At 32.9% G+C, this 27173-nt stretch overlaps 2 protein-coding genes across 2 annotated transcripts; one reads left to right on the forward strand and one right to left on the reverse strand.

The window, feature by feature from the left end:
* The first annotated feature begins 13640 nt into the window (after positions 1-13640).
* Positions 13641-17721, forward strand: LOC131633149 (translocase of chloroplast 90, chloroplastic). Its single transcript, XM_058903870.1, has 3 exons — positions 13641-13898; positions 14227-14361; positions 15089-17721. Exons 1-3 carry the CDS (start codon positions 13892-13894, stop codon positions 17314-17316), a joined length of 2370 nt encoding a protein of 789 aa, XP_058759853.1. The 5' UTR covers positions 13641-13891; the 3' UTR covers positions 17317-17721.
* A 7475-nt stretch (positions 17722-25196) lies between these two features.
* LOC131603882 (uncharacterized) lies at positions 25197-26858 on the reverse strand. The gene has a single exon (XM_058876332.1). It carries the CDS (start codon positions 26816-26818, stop codon positions 25703-25705), a length of 1116 nt encoding a protein of 371 aa, XP_058732315.1. The 5' UTR covers positions 26819-26858; the 3' UTR covers positions 25197-25702.
* Positions 26859-27173: the final 315 nt, after the last annotated feature.

Genomic DNA, 27173 nt, shown 5'->3' on the forward strand with positions numbered 1-27173 from the left:
GCCTTAGAAGACTGTCATTGTTGAAGTCTCAAGTGCTGATGTTGACCCTCAACCTACTCAACAACCACCTTCTACATGGCCTGAGTTTGGTTTGCCACCTGGTTACACTCCTCCCTTTGAGAAGACTCCTGGTATTGGTCAGTCTTCACAACTTGTGATTGGTTAAGCTTCAAATCCAGTTCTTCATGCTCCTGTCTTCACTGAATCTCAGCCTATTGTGCACGCTGTTGCTAAGCCTACTTATGTGAATCCTCTGTTTGAATATCAAGTTGCCCGTTCCCAGAATGGAAGTCAAGGAGATGCTGGAGATATTGAAGATGTCAAAGAGCAATATTAGATTTTAGAAAAGCGCCTAAGAGCCATGGAAGGAAATGATTACTTTGGGGTTGCTGCTGAGAATATGTGTTTGGTTTCCGACTTTGTCATGCCTGCAAAATTCAAGACTCCTGAGTTTGAGAAATATTAAGGGAACACTTGCCCAAGAAGCCATTTGACCAAGTAATATCGCAAAATGGCTGCTTATACCCAGAATGATAAATTGCTTATCCATTGCTTTCAGGATAGTTTGAGTGGAGCTTCATTGAAATGGTATATGGGACTTGAGAGTAATCACATTCATTGCTTCCAAGATCTGACTGATGCTTTCATGAAGTAGTATAAGTATAATCTGGACATGGCACCTGATCGCCGACAACTGCAAAGCATGTCTCAAAAAGAGAAAGAATCTTTCAAGGAGTACGCTCAACGCTGGAGAGAGCTAGCTTCTCAAGTGGAGCCACCTTTAGCTGAAAAGGAACTGATTGGCATGTTTATGGACACTCTCTCACCTTTCTTCTAGGAGAAGATGATTGGTAGTGTATCTTCCAACTTCACAGACTTGGTTACCATTGGCCAGAGACTTGAAGAAGGAATCAAGAATGGGAAAGTTACTCATGTTGCTGAATCTTCTGGTGGATCGAAGAAACCTTATGGAAACTTTCACAAGAAGAAAGAGAATGAGACTAATGCTGTGTCAGATGACAGAAGGGGATCTCGTCGTAGACCTCAAAATGGTGATCAACCTTATGTAGCCGCTGTCGCTCCTGTGCAAGTTCAAGCTCCTCAATCTCAAGCTGCTAAACAAAATCAAATTCGTAAGAGGATCAACTTTGATCCTATCCCCATGACTTATACAGAACTGTATCCTGCTTTGGTCCAGAAAGGGTTGATTACAACAAGAGCTATACCGCCTCCTCGAAATCCTCTCCCTGATGGTTTCAGATCTGATCTTCATTGTCCTTTCCATCAAGGTGCAGCAGGCCATGATTTAGAAAGATGTTTCCCTCTGAAGGAAAGAGTTCAAGAGTTGGTGAGATCAAAGATGCTCTCTTTCAAGGATATGGGTCCTAATGTTGTCACTAATGCTTTGCCAGATCAGAGTGGCTGAAGACAAGTCAAAGCCCGATTTTCCTAAAGCCAAGTGTTTCAGACGAGATAGCTCATCTTTGTTGCTGATTAATCACTAGGCCTTGTTTCTGTACTGTTCGTATTTCCTTTAATGTGATGTTTACTTTTAGACTTTGTTTGTTTCTGAATGGTGATTTTAATGAAATGAGTATTGCATATTTTGAATTCATTAACATCCACCGCGTTTATGTTTATACCTTCTTTTACAAAACTTTTTCTTCCTTTCGCTTTCTCTATCAAATTTGTGTTTTATGCAAAGATTGGAGGGAGGATGATGACAACGAAATACCCAAGTTGTTGAACTGTATGCTTTCAAATAAAAACTCTGCTGATGATGTACAGACATTGTTTCAATTCCTAAACACTGGAGAAATAAGGAAGTTAATCCCTTGTCAACCCCTTTGAGCCTTCGAAGTAGGAGTTTCTTTTTGTACGAAAAAACCCGCATTTAACCTGGGGCAGGGTAATTCTCAGTTAATTTGGCTGTGCATTCTATTGCAAGAGAATCATTCAGTACACCTTTCAACAAAGGTTTCAATCACAAGCGTTCCTCCGCATACATCAAAGAAATGTTGGAGATGTCAATCAAAGCCAATGATGGTTCATCAATCATTAAGCAAGGCAGTCACTATCTTTCAAAAAAAAATGTATCAAAAAAAATATATACAAAGAAAAGCCTGCTAAGTCAAAACCAAAAATGACTTGGGCAAAAATAAAGGCATCCCGCTGACTGTAAGTACAAAAATAAACAGTTCAGGCAAAAGTTAGGGATATCAAAAGAAAAAGATGAAAAAAAGAGAAGTCAATAAATTCCTCAAACAACAAAATGTTGTGACTACAAAAAGGAAGAAGTGACTGCCATCTCAAAAATTCTCTTTGCTTGTGAGCTATCATCATTACAAAGGTGCGATTCCAGAAGCCTCTTGGAACCTGAATGTATAAGTTGAACTAATTGAGTTTAGGACTGGAGATCATCACGAAGATGGGGTGGGTACAATCAAATTTTGAGTCTTATATCCTTTGTTTCTTAAACCGTGAACCAGGCCACGTTACAACCTATGAAAGAACTAATTGAAGCAAGGTTTGTTTGAAAGCATACTACAACAAGGTTGCGTAAGCTGACTCCCATGAGATTTTCCAATCATTTGTTTTGATATCATGTCTTTGCTTTATCTTTCACTTTGAACGTCTCAACCTTTATGTTTTGACCAGTGATTCCATTTGCTTTACATCAATAACATCATTCCAATAATGATTTTGATTTCAAAAATATTCTTTGAGCATTGCATTAAAATTACCATTCTTGAATGAACATTTTATTTGTAAGTAAGCACTCATCTTTCAGGAAGTTCAAACAGTCGAGAAACTTGATCAGTGATCCAATCAGGGGCAGGTTACTTCAAGATCTTGTTGTTCAAATGTTCAGTCAAGATTTGTTGATCAGAATATCCTTTCAAGACTTATACTGGGGCAAGCCATCCCAACATGCATTTCAAAGAACTGAAGCCATGATTAGTTCATCCCGAGTACAGTTCAGCTGAAGCCATGATCAGTTAACTTGCAACAATTAATGATTCAGGGGCAATATTCTTCAGCAATCCCCAAGCAGTTTTATCAGCCCTTCTCAAAGAATCATCGTTTTGATACAGTTACCGGTGTAATAGAAGTGTGTTTAAGCATCTTCTTCCCAAGCAGAATTGGCAGAGTTCTCGTGTTGAGGAATCAAAGTTTTAATCTTGCCTCACAAAAGAGTCTCCCTCAGTTGTCACAAACAATTGCATTGCATTGATCATATATTATGCATAGAAAAATTCAACATCATGCATTGAAACAAATTTCATACTCATTTGCATTTTCCGAGGTCCTGTTGCTATCAACATCTTCACCTTGAGATCAAAGTCCAACTTACTTGGCACTTATCCAAAACAGATACTTGTTTGTCTTGTCCGTCTATTGTTGTTCCTTGATGTATCCTTTCTTCATTTAGGGCCATTCCTGGATGTTATGATTTCTCTCTCTTCTTTCAGTGTCATTCCTGAAAGATTTACACCATGTTTTATCTTGGTTCCCTTCAATCATGTTTTATCTTGATTGTCTCTGATCATGCTTTATCCTGATCGCTTACACCATGTTTTATCTTGGTTCCCTTCAATCATGTTTTATCTTGATTGTCTCTGATCATGCTTTATCCTGATCGCTTTCAATCATGTTTTATCTTGGTTCCCTTCAGTCATGTTTTATCTTGATTGTCTCTGATCATGCTTTATCCTGATCGCTTTCAATCATGTTTTATCTTGGTTCCCTTCAATCATGTTTTATCTTGATTGTCTCTGATCATGCTTTATCCTGATCGCTTTCAATCATGTTTTATCTTGGTTCCCTTCAATCATGTTTTATCTTGATTGCCTCTGATCATGCTTTATCCTGATCGCTTTCGACCATGTTTTATCTTGGCTCCCTTCAATCATGTTTTATCTTGATTGTCTCTAATCATGCTTTATCCTGATCGCTTTCGACCATGTTTTATCTTGATTATCTAATCATGTTTTACCTTGATTATCCTTTGACGATATTCAATCATGTTTTACCTTGATTGTCATTTGATGTTATCCAATCATGTTTTACCTTGATTATCCCTTAATGACATCCAATCATCTTTTACCTTGATGAACCTGTGATGATTATCTAATCATGTTTTACCTTGATTGTTCGTTGATGATTATCCAATCATGTTTTACCTTGATTATCCTTTGACGATATCCAATCATGTTTTACCTTGATTGTCATTCGATGTTGCCCAATCACGTTTTACCTTGGTTGTCATTTGATGTTGTCCAATCATGTTCATTTGATGTAGCCATATTCATGTAGGCCTCAGATATTCTCTTCTCGAAGTTCAATCATGTTTTATCTTGAAAGCTTTTGTCGACTGTTTCTTTCTTTTGTGAAGTCCGATTTTATTCCTGGATAACAAATCCCTTTTCCCCAGTGGAATCCTTTCTTATCTCCCCAGTGGTGTTATACTTCTCTCAATTCCATAATCATACTTGATGCATCCATTAGCATCGCATTATACCTTAGGTTCAAAAATTGTGTGTTTTAAATTTAAGTCTCTTCAATTACGTCGAGCTGAGGATTTTAACCCTCACATTTGCGGATAGAAGAAACTTAAATAGGGGCATCTGTCATACCCCAATTTTTGACCCTAAGATCATACATCGATTGCATTCAATCATCAATCAAGAGCACCGTTGTGGAGTTTTATCTTTGATACTGTGATTATCTCTGAGGGGAATTATCGAGCATCTATAGCCTTTAATTTGTTTTATACTAACCAAAATCCAAAAATATGTATTTTGTCTCTTTTGTTTATATTTTACAGGTAAAAGATCGGGCAGAAATCAAAACAGCGCAAGAAAACAGATTTTTGAAGATTTCACTATGGAAATCGATTTACCCATGAGGGAAATCGATTTCCCTGGGGCGAAATTCAAAAAATATAAGGAGGGAAGCATGACATCATTTGGCACCAATTTTCTTTGATCATTTTTGTCATTTTACCAATTTTCCACCTCACCAAAATTAATTCCCTTCATTAAACCTTTTTTAACCACATTTTACCATTTTTACCATTTAAATACCATTTAAACACCAATTAAACACAAGCTAATTACAAAATGCAAAAAGACCAAATTGCCACTACTCTTGCTCCCATCCTATAAATAGAGGTCTCTACTCCCTCATTTCTCAAGCTTTGAGAGCCAACAAACCCCTTGCAATTTCTCTCCTCATCCCTACCAAATTCCCCAAAGCTCTTTTTCTTTCATAAAGTTTGTGAGTCACACCTTGAACCTCACAAACTTTGAGCTAAGCCACCATCCATTTCACTCTTTTTTCTTCAATTGTTGAGAGATCAAGATTTGTGTTGGTGATTCTTGAAGTAGATCTAAGTTTTGTTCAAGATTTGGTAATTTTCTTCATCTTTATTCATCCATCATAATGTGATTCTTTTGTGCTTGTGTGTGATGCATCTTTGATGCTATATTGGTCCTATTTGATGGTGAATTGATGGAAAATTCGTGCTCCATTTGATGTGTGATCATAAGGTGTTTGTATGTTTGCTTAAGTCAAGTTGTATGCCTCCTAATGCTGATTTTTTGAATGCTGCGTGCAGGAAATCGATTTCCCTCTGTAGGAAATCGATTTCCACCTTATTTTTTTTCAAAATTTGAACTCTGCACTCAGGAAATCGATTTCCTACAGAGGTAAATCGATTTCCTGCTGGCAGAATGTGGTTTTTTGCCTTTTTTATGCTTGTTTTGGCTTCCTACTTCCTCCACTTCATTAATATCATTGGATCTAGGATGTTGATAGGTTTGAAAGGACCAAATCCATAATATTAGATGAATGATATTAATGATAGTGTGAGTTGATTTTACTTTATGCATTTTATCTTCTTCTTCTCCTTTTTTTCTTTTGATCGATGGAAGTCTTAACACCTTGAGAATTCTTATGGATTCTTGGTAAAGACTAGATCGCTCCTTATTTTCTTTTCGTGCGGTATTGCTTTCGGAGAGTGATCTACATATCACTTCTCTCGCATGCATTAGCACATAAAGTTTTGACCGGCCTCGTTGTAGGGTGATTTCTACATAAATCACTTGGCGATCTGCTTAACATAGTGCAATATTTTGTGTCCCGAATAAAAAAAAGATCAAATATGGAAGAGAATTGTATGCGGTTGATTTAAGACTTATGGAGGTTTATCGTGTAGTCGCTATGATTTTATCAAGCTTCTGATAAATGTCCATTGAATTTAAATCCGAGAACATCCTTCACTCACCATCGATCTTTCTTACTAACTTTGATAACATACTTGACAAGTTTCAAGATGGTTATCTTTAACATCTAACAATTGACTTTAATTTCCGCATTTTATTATATTGCTCTTTATATTTCTCGCTTTATCGCTTTATCGCTTTATTTTATCATTTCATCATATTTACATTCCGCTATTTTCTCTTTGTCCATTTGGACGTTTATATTCCGCTATTTTCTCTTTGTCCATTTGGACATATGTTTATGCTTCCGCTATTTTTCTTTTGTCCACTTGGACCATACTTTACTTTTATGCTAAAACACTAATAAACAACAAAAATCTAAAAAACGTTTAAGGCTCTCTTTCGGACTATTGGTTACTATCCCTAGTATTTTGGAGATTTGGACTTATGGACTTAGTACCTCTGGACCCTTGTTCTATTATTACTCTGTTGTTATTCTGTCTGTCTGGCATTGGATTGTTGTCTGTTTGTGTATGCAGGTATTTCCTAGAAAGTCCTTGATGGTTAATTCCAAGGCATTGAGATAAGGATTTTACCCGAAAACAGCCGTTACTCTGCCCGATTTTTGTCAGAATTTTAATGTGCTTAATGCAAAGTGGTGCTAAGATAATAAATTCATCTGGATCCCCAAGTGATAATGTTGGTTTAGTATTGATATTCCAAAGGATAGGAAATCTACCTTGACTCATAATGTCAAGTGTTGGCTTCTTCTTCGGTTAGACTGTTTCTTTCCTTAGCTTTTATTTTACGCAATAGGATAGCCTCTTCATCTCCTCCCCTTCTTTAATTTTCAAATCTTCTCCCTTTTTTAAAAACCTTCTTATGTTTGCAAACCTTTTCAAAACCTTTTCTTTAAAAAATATCTTTTGCCCTTAGTGGCTTTTTCTTCAAAAGCTTAGACACTGTTAATTGTCGGAACGAGTGGTTATACCCCACGATTTTGAAATTGATTGATATAATGAGATCTTTTCCGCGTGAGAGAGCTAGTGGCATACTCGTCGATATTATCCGAGTTGGAGCCCTTCTTTCATTTGCGAAGCAAAGAACTCGTTTGTTCTCATGCTCAAGATCAATGGCTGAGTATTTCTCTCCGACGACAATAAAGTGTTTATTCATTTTTTTCAAAAACGTCTTTCCCTTTAAGCGGAACTACATTAGCTCTGACTTCTCCATTGCACCGAGGAGGTATGTAGGCACAAAGCTTAACGCTTTGCCGAGCTTATTTTAAAAATAAAACAAATCGTTTTTTAGCACACACGACACAGATTTTCAAAAAGGTTCCTGTGGAGTACCACAGATATGAGGGGTGCTTAAAACCTTCCCCTTGTATAAACAACACCCGTACCTAAGATCTCTTCTTTTTGTTTTTAAAAACAAACTTTGGGTTTTTTCGTTCTTTTCCCTTTTCCTTTGGAAACAATAAAGCGCGGTGGCGACTTTCACTGAAATATTGAGTCGAGTCAATCCTATGACTTGAGCATTGAAGTGTTAGCCTTGCAGATCAGCCACCTCTACTACACTGGAAGCTCAGATCCACCATCACTTTAGATCCTCACTCAATTTCTGGTTCTAAAATGGAACAATTATTTATATTTTACACACGTAAGCGTAATAAAAAAAAGGATAAACTGGCACATGAATGTCTTTCTCGACATTAGTATTTATAAAAAATCAAAAATAAAAGAGAAAGGGTTGCCAAAGTAAATGACAGGTGGATTATGAGTAATACAAAATCGATAGAGCAATTAACGGGTCCTTACATAAAAAATTAATTTTATTTGAATTTTGATATATTTTAAGAAAATAAATAATATGATGAATTTAATGGATATGCCCTCATCCAATAAAAAACTATCAATCTATCACATTAATATCACATTAATGTAAGTAATTTAAAAACATTTTTATAATATAAGAATATACGCTTTTTATTGATTGTAATTGTGAATTTAATGGATAATACTAACATATGTCTCAAAGGCATAAATTAATAATCTATTTGTAATGATATTTTTAGAATGTGTGCATAATTTTTTAAAACTTAATACATTATTTTATCTAACATAAACTTTTTACTTGTAGTATTCTTAACTTGTATCATAAGACGACGAGTTAGCAACACCAATTATTTTAGAGAGGTGCACTACATATTTTTCTAAGGCTTTGTTCGGAAGTTTTGAGGGGAATGGATGTGATGACTTTAAAAAATAGGAACAATTGAGTGAAAAGAATAGAAATATTTTTGTTGGAAGGATTTTGGAAGGTTTGTTTTTCTTCATAACACCAAAAAACCCTAATTTAGGAAAACTCAAAATTTATATTAAATGAGGATTTTGGATGACTTACATAAATTTTTCAAATAACTTTTATGTTGTTATAGTATTTTAAAAATAAAAAATACATAAATAATAAACACTATTTTATGCTTCTATACAAAATTATTTTTTCAAATTATTTTTTATATATATTTTGAAATTTGTTTTCAGAAGAATTCTCTTCCCATCCCCTCCAAACTTGCAAACAAAGCCTAAGAGAATTTATCTTTCCACTCCGTCACCTTCTCCCACACTATTGAAAACTCTAAAATGCTCTTGGTAATTTTCGAAGATGCATCTCCAAACGCACATCAAATCGGTTCGGAAATGCATCTCCGAAATTTTTTAGGGTAAATTCGAAGATGTATATCCGAAAACACTCTTGTACCCATTTACTACACATTTTCATTGAAATTGGCGTCGTTGTCGGGGATTCTCTATCGATTTTAACCAATATTAAAGTCATATGAATTGTATCCTTGCGTCCTGGTCCATTGTGTTCTTGCGTTTCTGCCATTTACGCAACCCAACGTAAAAAGCTTGGTTTTCTAGCAAATCCACTATGAATCGAAATTTTACCGTGCCAATTCATAAAAAAAATCAGGGATCAACGTCATGTATTCCTTGTTTTTCTATTTAATTTGATTTATTTTTCGTTTACTTATTTTCTAAAAAATCCAAAAAAAATTGTAGACACTTAATTTGTTTGTTAGTTGTATTTTCAAATTTTATAATTTTATTTTAATTGTTTTTCTATGTTCCAATTGTTTTTCTTAATAGAGAAATTGTTGGTAGTTACATATTTGTTGCACAGATGATGTATGACTACTATGTGTGTCTATCCATATAGATTTAATACTAAGTTTATAAAAAACATAAAATTTTTCGAATATGCATATCCAAAAATTTATATTTTTCATAAAAAATAAAATTTATTCGAAGATACGTATCAAAAAATATATTTTTCATAAAAAATAAGATTTATCCAATTTTGCATCTTCAAAAAATAAAGAGACATTTTAAACTTTTCGACAAGTGACATGGTGAAAAAAAATCCCTTTTTCTAATAAGATTAGGGTCTGTTTGTTTTAGCTTTAAAAAAGTAGATTTTTTCTTTGTATTTTTGAAAATAGAATTTACAAAATAGTTTTTTAAAATATTACAAATTTTTTTATATTTATTTTTTCTAATATGAAACATTAATTTTGAAATCTTATAACATAAACATACATTATTGAAGACTATATCCTAGTTAAAATCGCAATTTAAAGAAAATTTGTATTTCAAAAATAATTTTTATAAAAATTTATTTGAAATAACTTTGAATAAGAAACTCTGATCTCCAGACATCAAAGGCACTATGAACCTTTTAAAAAAACATACATAGATGTGTTTACAATGAAAATCTACATCTTAATTATCAAGTAAACTCTTATGGAATAATCTTATCCAAAACAATTCTATTACTTCAAGACTAAAATATTTTAAGATTCTGAGGTATGCCCAAGATAAGATCTGGAGTCTTAGAACTCTTAACTTATAGACTCTAAAGTCTCATTTTCACCAAGTCCTGAAGACAAGCTCTGAACTCTACTCAAGCTTCATTAACTTGTCTCAAAGGCTCTGACTAGAGGATAATGACAAAAAAAATAATAATAATATGTGGCAAGTTTACAACCAATACAAGATCATATGTTTCTTCCACTGCTCTGATAAAAGATGGAAAAGATCAGTACTATCAACGACTCTATTTTGTGTGGATATTCCAACTTCACCCTCCAACGGGTCTATTTCATTGCCTATTTAAAGAGGGCTTGGAAGAATTAAAAAGTGAAGAATAAGATATCAAAATAGGTTGAAAAATCAAGTTGACACTTTGTAAATAGATAGCAAAAAGAATATCACAACAAGAAGAAAAGAGCAAAGTGTGAGAAATATTTCAAGAAAAACAACAAATAAAGAAACACCCAGAGCTTTATATTTCAAATTATTTAAGTGTAATATGTTGATATTCATCTTGTGTAATATGGTTATTATAGTAGCAATTTTGTAAACACAAATCCTGTATTCTTAGCCTTGTGGTTAACTTCCTTGAATGACTAGGTGATTGTTAGATTACTTGAGAAGTCATTGCCATGTTGTTTTTTAGTTGTAATTCCTTAAGGGACTAGAGTATAGTCAAAATCCTTGAGAAGACATTGACTGCGGTCTTTGGGGTTGTAATCAAAGTTTTGATTAGTGAGTTAAGTTCTTGTTAAGAAGGCAAAATCGCCTTGGCGAGTAAACTGGACTAACCTAGTTAAAGGGGAGTCAGGATAAAAATACTTGTGTTCTTTAATCACTGTTGTATCTATGTTGTTTGTAGTTGGTTGATCAAAAAAGTTTTAATCTTAAAACCCAAGTCCAACCCTCTTTTCTTGTGTTTCACAGAACCTTCAAGATAGATAGATAGATAGATAGATAGATAGATAGATAGATAGAGAAAGATAGAGAGTCAAATTCAAGTAACAAGTTTCAAACATAATTTCAATTCACTCTTCTTCCTCACATACTGACTTGAGCGTTGAAGTGTTAGCCTTGCAGATCAGCCCCCTCTACTACACTGGAAGCTCAGATCCACCATCACTTTCGATCCTCACTCAATTTCTGGTTCTAAAATGGAACAATTATTTATACTTTACACACGTAAGCGTAATAAAAAAGAGGATAGACTAGGACATGAATGTCTTTCTCGACATTAGTATTTATAAAAAATCAAAAATAAAAGAGAAAGGGTTGCAAAAGTAAATGACAGGTGGATTATGAGTAATACAAAATTGACAGAGCAATTAACGGGTCCTTACATAAAAAGTTACTTTTATTTAAATTTTGATATATTTTAAGAAAATAAATAATATGATGAATTTAATGGATATGCCCTCATCCAATAAAAAACTATCAATCTATCACATTAATGTAAGTAATTAAAAACATTTTTATAATATAAGAATATACGTTTTTTATTGGTTGTAATTGTGAATTTAATGGATAATACTAACATATGTCTCAAAGGCATAAATTAATAATCTATTTGTAATAATATTTTTTAGAATACGTGCATAATTTTTTAAAACTTAAAACATTATTTTATCTAACATAAACTTTTTAATTGTAGTATTCTTAACTTGTATCATAAGACGACAAGTTAGCAACACCAATTATTTTAGAGAGGTGCACTACATATTTTTTTTTTAAGGCTTTGTTTGAAAGTTTTGAGGGGAATGGATGTGATGACTTTAAAAAATAGGAACAATTGAGTGAAAAGAATAGAAAGATTTTTGTTGGAAGGATTTTGGAGGTTTGTTTTTCTTCATAACACCAAAAAACTTTAATTTAAGGAAACTCAACATTTATATTAAATGGGGATTTTGGATGACTTACATAAATTTTTCAAATAACTTTCATGTTGTTATAGTATTTTTAAAATAAAAAATACATAAATAATAAACACTGTTTTATGCTTCTATACAAAATTATTTTTTCAAATTATTTTTTATATATATTTTGAAATTCGTTTTTAGAAGAATTCTCTTCCCATCCCCTCCAAACTTGCAAACAAAGTCTAAGAGAATTTATCTTTCCACTCCGTCACCTTCTCCCACACTATTGAAAACTCTAAAATGCTCTTGGTAATTTTCGAAGATGCATCTCCGAACGCACATCAAATCGGTTCGGAAATGTATCTCCGAAATTTTTTAGGGTAAATTCGAAGATGTATATCCGAAAACACTATTATACCCATTTACTACACATTTTCATTGAAATTGGTGTCGTTGTCGGGGATTCTCTATCGATTTTAACCAATATTAAGGTCATATGAATTGTATCCTTGCGTTCTGGCCCATTGCGTTCTTGCATTTCTGCCATTTACGTGCCCCAACGTAAAAAGCTTGGTTTTCTAGCAAATTGACTATGAATCGAAATTTTACCGTGCCAATTTATAAAAAAAATCAGGGATCAACGTCATGCATTCCTTGTTTTTCTATTTAATTTGATTTATTTTCCGTTTTCATATTTTTTTAAAAATCCAAAAAAAATTATAGACACTTAATTTGTTTGTTAGTTGTATTTTTAAATTTTATTTTAATTGTTTTTCTATGTTCTAATTGTTTTTTTTAATAGAGAAATTATTGGTAGTTACATATTTGTTGCATCGATGATGTATGACTACTATGTGTGTCTATCCAGATACATTTAATACTAAGTTTAAAAAAAACATAAAACTTTTCGAATATGCATATCCAAAAATTTATATTTTTCGTAAAAAAATAAAATTTATTCGAAGATACGTATCAAAAAATATATTTTTCATAAAAAATAAGATTTATCCAATTTTGCATCTTCAAAAAATAAAGAGACATTTTAAACTTTTCGACAAGTGACATGGTGAAAAAAAATCCCTTTTTCTAATAAGATTAGGGTCTGTTTGTTTTAGCTTTAAAAAAATAGATTTTTTCTTTGTATTTTTGAAAATAGAATTTACAAAATCGTTTTTTAAAATATTACAAATTTTTCTATATTTATTTTTCTAATATAAAACATTAATTTTGAAATCTTATAACATAAACATACATTATTGAAGACTATATCCTAGTTAAAATCGCAATTTAAAAAAAATTATATTTCAAAAATAGTTTTTATGAAAATTTATTTAAAATAACTTTAAAATTAACTGATTTTTTAAAATTTTGATATAAAAAAAATTTTAATAAAAAGATTAAATATTCAAAATAAAATTTAAAAAATAATTATTTAAACAAAATTTTCATTTAAAATTTTAATAAAAATTTATTTATAAATATTTTTTATACAAAATTATGCAACACTATTAAAATTATTTTTAAGAAAAATCAAAACAAACAAGTCCTAACAAACAAAATGGTTTTATTTTGGTAAAAGATTCTTAAACCGCAGGTAGGACATACCCTATAATTAGCGTCAGTTCTTGTCTTAACCTCCAAATTAAAATTAAAAAAATAATATTAACAAAATAAAAAAATAGAGTAACCTAAGGTGTGTATCGTCTTCTCTTGTTCGTCTCTTTCTTATCCCCATAATCTCTATCTACACATTTTTGTTTTCTTCGTCATCGATTCCTCTCTCTCGTACTACACCCCCTTCACCTTCATCTTCGTATCTTTTCTGTCTTCACCGCTCTTTCTCCCATTCATCGTGTTCTGTATCCATTAGTTGTTCCTTTCCACGCGATTAGGGTTTACCCACTCACCACAAAAATGCTTCATATACTACATGTTAGGTGAACTACTTGCTTTTCGCTTTTTTCAATTTTTATAAATTCTTTGCTTAATTTTAATTATTGCTATAATTTGTTTGGCGATTTTTATATTCCTTAGTTGTAATGATACTTATCAATTAACACAAGTGCTTGAGAAACAAATTTTTGTTTTTATGCTTATTTATTGAGTAATTTAGAAAAAGAAAATTCTTGTGGTTTAGTGCTAGTGTGTTTGGAGGTGTTATTCTTATTTTGAGAAAAATTGTAAGTTTCTCTTTGGGTTGATGCTATTAGATTGTGATTTTAATTTGTGTACGGAGTTATGGACTTTTCGTTTGATATGTTGCAGTTGGTAGGATGAAGGGTTTTAGAGATTGGGTTTTATCACAAATAGTTTCCAAGTCGTTGGTATCGCCAACACCGTTATCAGGCGGTAATAGTTTCTATGCGGCAGAGCGGCCAAGTGAAGATGTTAATGAGCAAGGTACAGCTTTGGTTTTACTTTATCTGTTAATTTACTAAAAATTCACTTCGCTAACCTCTCAAGAGGGGATCTCTATGAGCTTCTTCTCTTCTCCAAATTCTGGGCAGTGATTCTGATGTGAATGTGGCCGAAACAAGTTGAATTGGAATTAATGTTGTGAATTTTCAATTTTAGTTAGTTTAATATTGTAATGTAAAGGTTAGTTTTTGCATATATCTACGTGTTAGTATATTTTAGCATTTTAGGTAGGATCCTACAATAGTGTTACGATTCTCCATGTTGCAATCTCTCACCCCCATCCAATTCTAAGTAGAGTCTTGCTTTTGTTAACGTTGAATATAGGGATGCAAAACTCCCCATAAAGAATGTGTTTGTTTGAAGGCATGCAAAACTATTCCCAGAAAATTGAGCTCGGGGATGTAACTCCCCATGTCTGGTTTCTGAAACAATATTTCTAGGTATTATCAGTTCCTAGTAATGTATTTTTAAAGAACCTATGTTTTTCCTTAACTTCCCATGGGAATAAAAGTTATTCCAAAACTTACCCATTTATAGCTTCTAACTTCCACCTTATTCCACCATATTTTTTCTATTTTTGTAGATTAGAACTAGATCAAGTTTAAAAACATTCCTAGGAGTATGATCAAATACTTGTAAGCAAATCCCCCCAAAGTAAAAAGGTTTTCTGATGATGTAACTCACACATGTGCCTTTTTTTTATGTTCAGCTCCCACAGCTAATAGTGTAACATTGCCGATTCCATCTGGCACATCAAACTCTTCTGCCAATCAGAGTAATCCGAGTAGTTCCACACTGCAGCAAGCTTCAGATGCAGAAATTTCTCAATCTCAAGTTAGCGGTAATGGAAGACAGAAGGATACTTTGGCAAAGGTTGAGGATCTCCAAGTTAAATTTTTCCGCCTGCTCCAGCGCCTCAATCAGTCAAAAGAAAACCTCTTGGTCACAAAGGTTCTTTATCGGATGCACCTGGCAACTTTGATTCGTACTGAAGAATTGGATCTGAAAAGAGTTAACCTCAGTAGCAGTAGAGCCCGAGCAATAGCAAATCAACAGGAGGCGGATGGGATGCCCCAATTGGAGTTCTCCTGCAGAATACTAGTCCTTGGTAAAACAGGAGTTGGTAAAAGTGCTACCATAAACTCTATATTTGGTCAAGAAAAAGCCACGACGAATGCTTTTCAACCTGCTACTGATCGCATCCAAGAAATTGTGGGAACTGTAAACGGGCTTAACATAACGTTTATTGACACCCCCGGTTTCCTGCCTTCCTCTACCGATAACGTGAAGAGAAATAAGAGGATCATGCTGTCTGTGAAGAGATTCATTAGAAAATCCCCTCCAGACATCGTTTTATATTTTGAACGGCTTGATCATATCAATTCTGGTTACAGTGACCTCCCACTTTTGAAACTCATAACTGAAGTATTTGGTGCAGCAATCTGGTTCAACACTATTTTAGTCATGACTCATTCTTCCTCAGCTATTCCAGAAGGACTTGAGGGATATACTGTCAATTATGATTCATATATATCTCAATGTACTAACCTGATACAGCAGTATATACAACAGGCAATGTTAGATTCAAGGCTTGAAAACCCTGTACTTTTAGTTGAGAATCATCCTCAGTGCCCAAGAAATGTTACGGGGGAGACAATTCTTCCTAATGGACAGGTTTGGAGATCTCAACTCTTGTTATTTTGCATTTGTACCAAAGTTCTGGGCGATGTAAACTCCCTCCTTAAGTTTCAGAATGGTGTAGAACTAGGACCAGCAAATAGTACCCAAGTTCCTTCTCTGCCACATCTTCTTTCGTCCCTGTTACGTCATCGCCCTGTATGTAATCAAAATGGAATTGATGATGAAGTGGAGGAAATTTTACTTTCAGACAAGGAAGAAGGAGACGAGTATGATCAACTTCCATCCATACGAATATTGACAAAAGCCCAGTTTGAAAAGTTGTCCAAGTCGCAGAAAAAAGATTATCTGGATGAATTGGATTACAGGGAGACCCTTTACTTAAAGAAACAAATGAAAGAAGAGTATCGTAGGCGCAAGGATAAGTTGCTCTTAGAAGAACAAGAGTTTTTAAATAGTAATAATTCTGATGATCAACAGGCTCCTCCTGAACCTATTCAGTTACCGGATATGGCTGTTCCTCTAAGTTTTGATTCGGACTGTGCTGTACATAGATATCGCTGCCTAGTTGATAATGATCAGTGGCTTGTGAGACCTGTTCTTGATCCCCAAGGATGGGATCACGATGTGGGTTTTGATGGTATAAACTTGGAGATATCTACTGAAATAAAGAAGAATGTGTCCGGCACGGTTGTGGGACAAATGCATAAGAACAAGCAGGATTTCAATATTCAATCTGAGTGTGCTGCAACTTATGTTAATCCACTGGGTCCTACTTATTCTATCGGCGTTGATGTTCAATCTGCTGGTAAAGATATGGTTTATACCGTTCATACCGACACAAAATTGAAAAACATAAAACACAATATTGCTGATTGCGGTGTTTCTTTGACATCTTTCGGAAAGAAATACTACGTGGGTGCAAAAGTTGAGGATACTTTGCTTATCGGAAAGAGATTAAAATTTGTTGTTAATGCTGGCCGAATGGAAGGTCACGGGCAAGTGGCGTATGGTGGGAGTTTTGAATCTTGTTTACGCGGTGAAGATTATCCTGTAAGAAATGACAACTTAAGCCTGACAATGACAGTCCTCTCCTTCAATAAAGAGACGGTGTTGAGTGGAAGTTTACAATCTGAGCTCAGGTTGAGTCGAAGCCTGAAAGCAACTGCTAGTGCTAATCTAAATAGTCGCAAAATGGGGCAGATATGTATAAAGATGAGTAGCTCTGAGCATTTACAAATTGCATTGGTTGCAGTTTTCTCAATTTTGAAGGTCCTGTTATTTAAAAAGGAGATTTAGTACAATATTATTTGAAGAAAGTAGTGGAAAGATAATTAGGTTCTGTTTGATAGGGAAAAAAGTGAAAAGTGGTGAAGCATTTCTGCAGGAAAGGATCGATTTGGACCATTTTCCCTTTCTTAGGGAAAACGAAATTAGGATTGGATTTTTTTGAGTTAGTTATTTATTTTTTGCTATACTTCAGATTCCAGTTTTTTGAAGTCTCTTTAGGTAAGGCTGGCATCTTGAACCTGTAACCTATTGTTGTTCAATAATCAGTATTTGGTTGTTTCCACAATTATAGACGTTGATTTGTAGTAAATAAAGTTATAACTGTACATTAAAGCACAGAAACTCTGGTTTATATTTTTTTTTGTGATTTGTTCAAATAAGTCAAATTTCTCGGTTCAACAGGAGCTATTGCAATGCTGTCGTTTTAATCTGAGGTTTTGCATTTAGTATGTTCCAATATGCTGGATTTGAATTATTTGTGGTGCCTATCATCACAAGGCTGTGTTTCATTCACCTTTCAGCATGCAAATTAACTTCTTACTACTTGTTAACGGAAACAATAATTAAGTTCAAAGTATCATTAATTTATTGATAAATACTTAAAAAGTATTATCAGGATTAGAAAGAGTTAAATCATACTTGTTTCAACTAGAAACTTCACAAGAATATTTGTCATATTTTTTTAGTTCGATTTCTACTCCTTTCGAATTTTCAAACAAGTTTGGGTGATTGGAAAGACAAAATTCAAAAGACTACAAGTGTTCCTTCAACTAATCTCAGGATTAGGTTTCTCTCCATTGAGATTTTCATTAGAAAGATTCTACCGAAACAATTAATGTTATTGAGTTAAATGAATAATTTAGATTTCACTTTAGATGATGGTATGATTTGCAGTAGACTATGTAATTAGATTTCACAAAATATTTGATTATTAATGTCTCTAATATTATATAGATGAGATATATTAGATATTCAAAAGTTTAAAAAAATTATTTGTTTATATATATTACTAGTTATTTAATGAATTTGAAAAGAAATATTGAGCGAGTATTTATTAGAGTATAAAAAATCTTAAGACTTAAATTTACTTTTGATTTTGATATTTTAAATTTTTTTATTATTCCATTTAAAATTCACTTATTTGGTTTCTCTGTTTTTTTTTTTTTTTTAATTTTATTTCCCATTCAATCTGACTTTTATTTTAAATGATGTGATACTTTATTTGATGATGTGTCAAAGTTTAAATGAAAATAAAATTACATGTTATTATTTATTTTTATCATACACCAATCTTTTTTAATATTATTAAAACAAAAAATAAAGAAAAAACATTAAAGATTTGAATTAAAAAATTCTAATTTATAACATTCATCATGCTCATATTCTTCCCTCATATCTCAACGACATTCATCGTTTCTTCATCATCATCACATATGAACCTTTTACTTTCTTTTCTTTGATATATTATTTTTTTTTCTTTGATTTTTCCTTTTATCATGTCTGATTCTAGTTATACTTTTTCAATCATGAACTAATCTGGTTTATAAAGAAGAGGAAATAGATGTTGACGCACATGGAGTATCATTTATGACATCATGGATTTACGAAATTTTTTGGAGAGTTGTGGTCGTTTTAAGATATGTTTGTTGATATATACAACATTTGTAATATTCTCTATATGATTCATATCCACTAATAAATGTTTTCATTTTGATTTGACTTTATCAATTCCTCCACATAACTCTTTAGATGTGTGAATTGTTCATACCAACAATTTGGATAAGTTCAATTGCCCTGGCTCTGTAAGCTAGGTCATTTGTCAATTTCAAAACCCACTTCTCAACGGCTTAACAAATCAACCCTCTAGATTTCATATCAGGACTATGTCTAAGTGTATAAATAATTTAATGAGCTAGCCAATCAATTTTTACTTGTCTATTCTTAGTTATTCCATGACAATTATGTTCATCAATGAAGCTAAGAAGTTGCCAACACTGGTTTGCACTCCTCATACTAAACATTATGTAAATGCGTTCTAGACCGGTCAAAGGCCCAAATAGATGAGATTTAATTCAACTCAAATCCACTCCATTTGATCCAAGGTATAAAAGTCATTTAACACGGAAAGCAAGACACATTCTCTGATATTCACTTTTCCTTACACTCATTTTGAATCTTGAATTGACTTGTGCGTTTAAGTGCTAACCTTGCTGGTTCATCTCGCGCCGCTAAATCAGAGATCAACACCATCAATTCATGATTCTTATTTCATCAACATCATCCAATTCTAATTTTAAAATAGAACAGTGGCGTGGAATCAACGTCTGATTCCTGCATTTTCTACTATTTCACGTTTGATCTCTGATTCGTCAATTTGTAACCTCCTCAGGTCACCGAACAGGATTATTCATAATTAAACATGAAGATTCACCGCGTTCCATCCAATCAAACATCATTTCAACTTTAACTCTTGTGAAAATTCCATGAATGGATCATCCTAGATCCAAATTCACATCTATATCAGAATTGCCGGATAGCCGAGGTAATTACTTTCAATATCTCTTCTAAAGTTCTTGATCAACTTCTCTATCCCACATCCTTTCAATTATCCATTATCGATGTGACCTTTTCCGTAGCGACTTCTGGCATTGATCTATGACGAACACACATTCTCCAGAAAGGGAATGACCTCTGAACGATGAACAAAGATTGTGTCACATCAGAAATTCTAGAGCATGGAGTAAACTAAACTCCAAACACAATTATCAGTGATCAAACCAGTTACCATTATGAATCGTATTGTACACCGTTCTGACATGGAGTACCACATGTTCCGGTTTTATTAAATCATATCTTATTGTTATCATTGAGATCCAGAACGCTCGTGTACTCGATAGAGATCCATTAACTAAAACACCTTTTTCTCATATCATGCTAATACTACAATAAAATAGGAAATCCAGATGCATTGAGATGTTCGAAGGACGAGGAAGTTCTACAAATCATCAATGCAGACCTATCAGTGAGCTCAACTATTTCCATTGTTGCAACATTTGTCGCGTTCGACCGGATCAAGCATAGTTTCAACTTCGACTCTCGTGAAAATTCCATGAATGAATCATCCTAGATCCAAATCCAGATCTATATCAGAATTGCCGGAGAACGGAGGTAATTACTTTCAATATCTTATCTAAATTTTCTAATCAAATCAACTTCTTGATTGCACATCACTTCAATTATCTATTATCGACGCGACCTTTGTCGTAGCGACTTCTAACATTGACCTATGACGAACACACCTTTTCCGGAAGGGGAATTACCTTTGAATGATGTGATTTTAAAGTGGAAAAATTAGATATATATATATATATATATATATATATATATATATATATATATATATATATATATATATATTAATGTTAATTTAATCAAATAACTATGATTTATTTGACTGTGTGACTGTTATTTCTATGACTACAATAAATCACAATCCTATAGAAATGGGACAAGCAAATAGAAAGGTGTTCTGGATATTCTCTTCCTCCATAAGACACTGCACACAATTCATCAAGTCAAAGTTTATTTATTAACAAAGAGACCTACTCAGCTGAATTATTGTGAAAGTATGATAAAACTAAGGGTGGACAATCGGTCGGTTTGAATTGGTATTGGGCTTAAACTTAATCTGATGTAAGCTGCAGTTTTATTTTAATGATCCAATTTCGACCGAAAAAATTATAGTTTTCGTCAGATTCGGTTAAATCGATTAAGCGGGTAAGTCGGATGGGTTTTATCGATTTAATATTTATTGAAATAAACTTATTAAAATTAATATTTTTTTATAAAATTTCACATATCCATTTTTTAATTGTAAAAAAGTAAACAAAAGAATAATTAAAAAAATAACTATTTTTATTATTGATTATTATCATGTGATAACATTTCTAATATTACTGACATTATTTTGGTTATTATTACACTTTAAACTATAAACTAAATAATATTCAAAATTTTATAGAGCATCTTCTTATATTATTGTGATAACACAACGTTGTCGTTAAACTATAAAAATGATAATAATTTGATAATATTGTAAATTTTATTTTTATAATATATTAGCCTTATTTTAATAAAAATAAATAAAATAAATATTAATTGAATTCGGTCGGATTTAATTTTTGACGAATTCAAAATAATCATCCGAGTCCGACCGAAACAACCATATAATCCTTAAATTAAACAACAAAATCAATCCGACATCAAATCCGATCCAATTGCACAAAATAATCAATAAATTGGTCAGTTTGAATCGGATGGATAAAATTTATCTACCCCTAGATAAAACAATAACTTTTAGAGTGAAGAACCATTTTGGTCCCTCACAAAAACTACAGAATCCAAATTAGTCCTCCACAAAAAAGGACCCGATTTAGTCCCTTACAAAATATAACCGGGTCATATTAGTCTTTTTGTAAATATTTTTTCAAACCGGTTTTTTCTTCTACTTTTAAACCGTGACTGGACCGACAAGTCGTATTTTATTTTTTAATTTTCATTTTTTAAATACTAAATTAATTTTTATTTTTAATTTCAATTTTATTTTTAAACAATTCAGATTTTAAAATATAAAAAAAACATAAGATTTGTTCTGAGAAGGAATCAAACTCAAGACATTTAAGTCACATCCTATGCATTTACCACTATGCCAACATACACTGATGACAAATAATTCGCATGATTTATAGTAATATTAAACAATTCTAAATTTAAAACAAAAAACATAAATTTTGGTACCGACGAGTCTCAAACTCAAGTCCCTTCAAATTAAATAGTAGTCACTTTATTGTAAATATGAAACGTAGTCTAAGAGGGGTTGCATGAATTAGATTAATTGATATTAGTGAATTTTTCTCGATAATGAATGTTAACAATATTCTTATTTTTTTTAAACTATTATAACAATTTCGGAAAAATTAGAACAACATTGCTAACATTCATAACCGAGAAAAATTCATTAATACCGATTAATCTAACTGATTCACCCGCTCTTAGATAACTTTTCATATTTATAGTGAAGTGACTGTCATTAAATTTGAAGGGACTTGAGTTTGAGACCTCATGGGTACAAATTTTAAATTTAGAATTGTTTAATATTACTATAAATCATGCGAATTATTTGTCACCAGTGTACATTCAGTGGCGGATCCAGAGCATTTTTTAGGTGGGGGCAAAAAAGATTATAAAAATTAAGTGTTGATAAAATAAATTAAACTTTTAAAAATTACAATTGTTTTTTATGATTTTTTTAATTTTGTGAATAAATTATTTTATGAGATCAATACAACATAATATTATTTTTTCAAAAGAATATATAATATCTCCTTTTGTATATAAATAAAATACAATTTTTTGTTATAACTATAATTCAATTAAACGCATACTCTTGTATAGTAATCAAGTAGTCAGAGTTAAAATTCTAAAACAATTTTATTTTTTGTTAGAAAATATTTCATTTTCTTGAGTTATGATAAAAAAATTTGCATAAAAAATCTTTGGATGTCATTTTTAATTTTATTCATAATATTAAAATGATTGCATGAAAATAATAAATTTTTTAATCTTTTTAAATGAAAATTGTTCTGGACTGGGCCAAGGTTAGGCCCAATACAGTTTTCGGCCCAGTGCACCTCAGAGGCCCACGTTCCTCCATGACGATCCTACGCACCTAGGATGCCCCCCTTAGACGCGCTCGGCTGCCCCATATCCCCGGAGCATATGGCACCCGGCATGCTCGGCATTACCATCCCCGCGAACACCTTCGTTGCCGAGGACCCTGCTCCGCGCAGGGCTCCTTCATATCCAACCCTCCGAACAACACGGATTCCACGTGGCTCCTAAAAGACCGCGTCTCCCTTGAACTTCGGAGCGGTTAATCAGGACAGAGGGCATGCACGCACCTCCGATATTTCCGCTTAGGAAACCTGGCAGTCTCCTAGTTGGGCTTGGGAATCCAACCCAATAGCGAGATCATGGCCCAGCGCTGGGGGCTATAAATACCCTCTTTAACTAGAGGGCCAGGGATTCAATTCTCTTCTAACCTTAGCTAGTACTTGCTCTCCTTTGCTTCTCTACTCACTTTGCCATCGGAGTACCTTGCAGGTACACCCCCCCCCCCCCCTCTCACTTCACGAAGACCCAGCATCCGAGCAGGCCTTGACGACTCTTCTGATCAGGTACGATCAAAAATAATAATATTTAAGAATATGGCAGTGTGTAGTTAAAAAATATATAATAGATTAAGCTCTTTGTAATTGGTGGGAGCATTTTATAATTTCAATTAATTAAATTTGAAATATATAAACATAAGTAAAGGTAGTTATAATCTTGTGGGGGCAAGAGCCCCCAACCCCCACTGCATGGATCCGCCCCTGTGTACATTGGCATAGTGGTAAAGGCATAGGATGTGACTTAAATGTCTTGAGTTTGATTCCTTCTCCGAACAAATCTTATCTTTTTTTTTTTTATATTTTAAAATCTGAATTGTTTAAAAATAAAATCGAAATTAAAAAAAATTAATTTTTGAGTTCTATAGTTTTTGTGAGGGACTAAAATGTGTCTTCACTCTAACTTTTATATTACAAGTTTTTGAGTTCTTAGTTTTTGTGAGGAACTAAAATGAGTCTTCACTCTAACTTTTATATTACAAGTTGGTGATTCATAACAATCAACTAATGAATAATTATATAGATCCGATTGCAAAATTTATTTTTTAATAATGATCAAGCAAACAAAAACATTACATAAAATAATAATTGAATAAACATAAATTTAATTGCATTAATAGGTCTATCACCCGCCAATTATTACTGTTTTAATTGCGTGATTGTAGTTTTTTTTACTTACGTCATTAGAGTACTTCTCCATGCTAATCTAATAAGTGAGTGATTGAAACAGCGTTTTGTAATGTCAATTTCGCATCCCAGTGAACATTTCAACGTGCGTTGAAGTGAAAAGCAAACATGCTTTTGGCATTTTTATAGATTGCCAAACTGTCCAAACATATACTCCCTCCGTCTCATAATAAATGTCTCATTTGCACTTTTTTTATGTCTCAAAATAAATGTCTCTTTAGAATACCAATGCATCATTTATTATTTTTTTCCACTACTATACCCCTATACATTAACTTTCACGTTTTTCAACTACTCCACTACCTATAATAAATAAGGGTACTTTAGTAAATATACTAATTTTTTTCATTAAAACCAACACATCTAATCATTTTCTTAAGAACCGCGCAAAGCTCAAATAAGACACTTATTATGAGACGGAGGGAGTACTAAATAAAAGTCTTTGCTTAAATTTGTTGGAAAATGCTAACCAGCACCTCAGGGTAATGGTTAAAATTTTATAACACTAACTTTATCTCGATAATCTGCGTATTTAATGTCTTGAAAATTAAAATATTAAAATTTCTATAAAGTAATTTCTTTTTTAGGAATGTTGGCCGTCACAAGTTTTTGGAGGTCCTGCGTAGATTAGCCGCAATTTAACCATAAAAAATTATTAGAGGCCTTATGTACTCATGATTTAACCTACCTGATATTTTATGAGACCCTATTTAACTATAGTTTAACTTTGGAAAATTTGAGGCCCTGTACAGTAGCCCGCTTTGCACGCCCTCAAAGACGGCCCTGTGTTTAACCATTGCTCTAAGGGCATTGATTAGCAAGATCCAAATTTGTTATATCTTAAAAGAGAATATTTAAAATACGATATATATGCAACAATTTTCTCTTACATGCAATTTTTATTTCTTCATATTTTAATAAGTAGAGAGTAAAACAAAATTACTCTGGTTTGACTGGTTATTTTTATTTCTGGTTTTAATAAATATAGCTTCATTAGCTTGTCATATGATACACATGATACACTCAATAAAAGATAATATTAAGAAATATAAATATATTAGTGACGTGAAGAAGCATTAGGCTTTGTTTATTTGTTAACAACTCCCTGTCTAACGTATAGCATATTCCATCCACGATTCTTCCATAGTTGACTCTTGACTTTATTCCATTCAAATTTTAACAAGTTTCTTTTTTCTTTCGTAAATAAATTGAATTCTTTTTTTTTTTTTTTGTCTTATTAACAATGTAGCAATTTCATCACGAAACTCAAATTACAACACTATAGAAATGCCTTAACTGAACTAATAAGAACTAACTAAGTACATTAATTGCATCACTAAAACTGAATTAATTCTCTATTATGTTGCTTTGATCTACTCATTCACACCACAAAACTTAAATAACAACTAAAATATTCAGAGTCTAGTTAAGCAAGCTCAATGTATAACCGAAATCGCGAAAGATTAAAACCTTCCTAATAGCTATGGAGAAGAACCCCATAAAACCTCAGCAACAATGGTAGCAATTTCAGCATCAGAAACACAAGCTTTTCTAACTCTCACCAATATTTCACCCTTAAGTTCTCTTCTCTCTCTTTGCCTCAACCCTTCCCCAACCTCCAATTGCACTGCAAATCTCTTAACACAGTTCGCAAAATCACCGTTCCTTCCATTATCAACCTCCGATCTCTGCAATTCAACAAGCTTCTCCACAACGCCTTCCTTCAACATACCTTCAACCGCTTCCTTCCTTCCGTAATATCCAATCTCAAGTACACACTCCATCGCTAAAACGCTTAATTTCGTTTCATGAGAACTTAACAACGCTATGATTTTCGGTATTTCATCGTTTGATTCGATTTCATCAACGATCGGTGACCTAATTGATCTGATTAGAGAACAGAGAACTTCGATCGAACGAACGGAAGCGATGTCAATCAAAGCTCGAACGGTTGGAAACATACAGAGTTTACCGACGAACACGTCCTTGTTGAAGCTAATCAACGCGGCAATAGCGTTCCCGGCGTGTTCGCGAATACGGTAAGAGGATTTATCGTCGAAGAGAAGCGATTCGAGGGAAGAGAAGAGTTTGAAATTGAGAACGAGTTGTTGCAACTCGCGGTTGAAGCCTCGTGAGAGTCTGTGAGAGAAACGAGTTAAAAGCGGAAGCAACTCGTTTTCGTTTTCATTGTCGTTGTTGATTGTAGAGACGAGACGAGAGATGGCGGTGATGGTTTCATAGTCGATCCATGATTGGAGTTCGGATTCAATGGCGGCGGCGACTTTGGTGATGGAGTGAGTTGTGAGTGGACGAGTTAAGAACGATTTGAGACTCGGTTTTGAGTCGTGAAGCGAGTCGACTAGTGTTTTGAGGTGGTTAAGGTGTTGAGAGAGGATTGAATTGGTGGAGAGAATTGTTTGGAGTTGGAAAAGTGCTTTTATGGATGGTGAATAATCGGAATCTGAAAAGTGATTACGGTGGTTTTGTATATTGTGAGAAGCATGTTTAAGTGCTTCCAGTACTTGCATAAGTTGAGTTATTGGGATGTTGTTGTTGAGCTTCGAATCTCGTTTCCATGGATATTCTTCTTCATCCATTGATTATTATTGAAGTTCCCCAAATACAATGATTTCTAAGTTACTAATATATATATATATATATATATATATATATATATATATATATATATATATATATATATATATATATATATATATATATATATATATATATATATATATATACACAGGCCAGTTCAATTAAGTGCTTCCACGAAATAATCTAATTATCCACTATAATAATCTAATTTTTATTTATTTATTTATTTATGTGCATGCACTTGCTTATTTATATAGAATAAATCCGCAGAGTAAATAAAAAAACTCAATTGTTACAAGTTAATTTGGTATCATTCCATTTTTACAAAATATAATAAAATCTAAATTTTGAATT

This window comes from Vicia villosa, linkage group LG1 (genome assembly GCF_029867415.1).
Source record: "Vicia villosa cultivar HV-30 ecotype Madison, WI linkage group LG1, Vvil1.0, whole genome shotgun sequence".
NCBI lineage: Eukaryota > Viridiplantae > Streptophyta > Magnoliopsida > Fabales > Fabaceae > Vicia > Vicia villosa.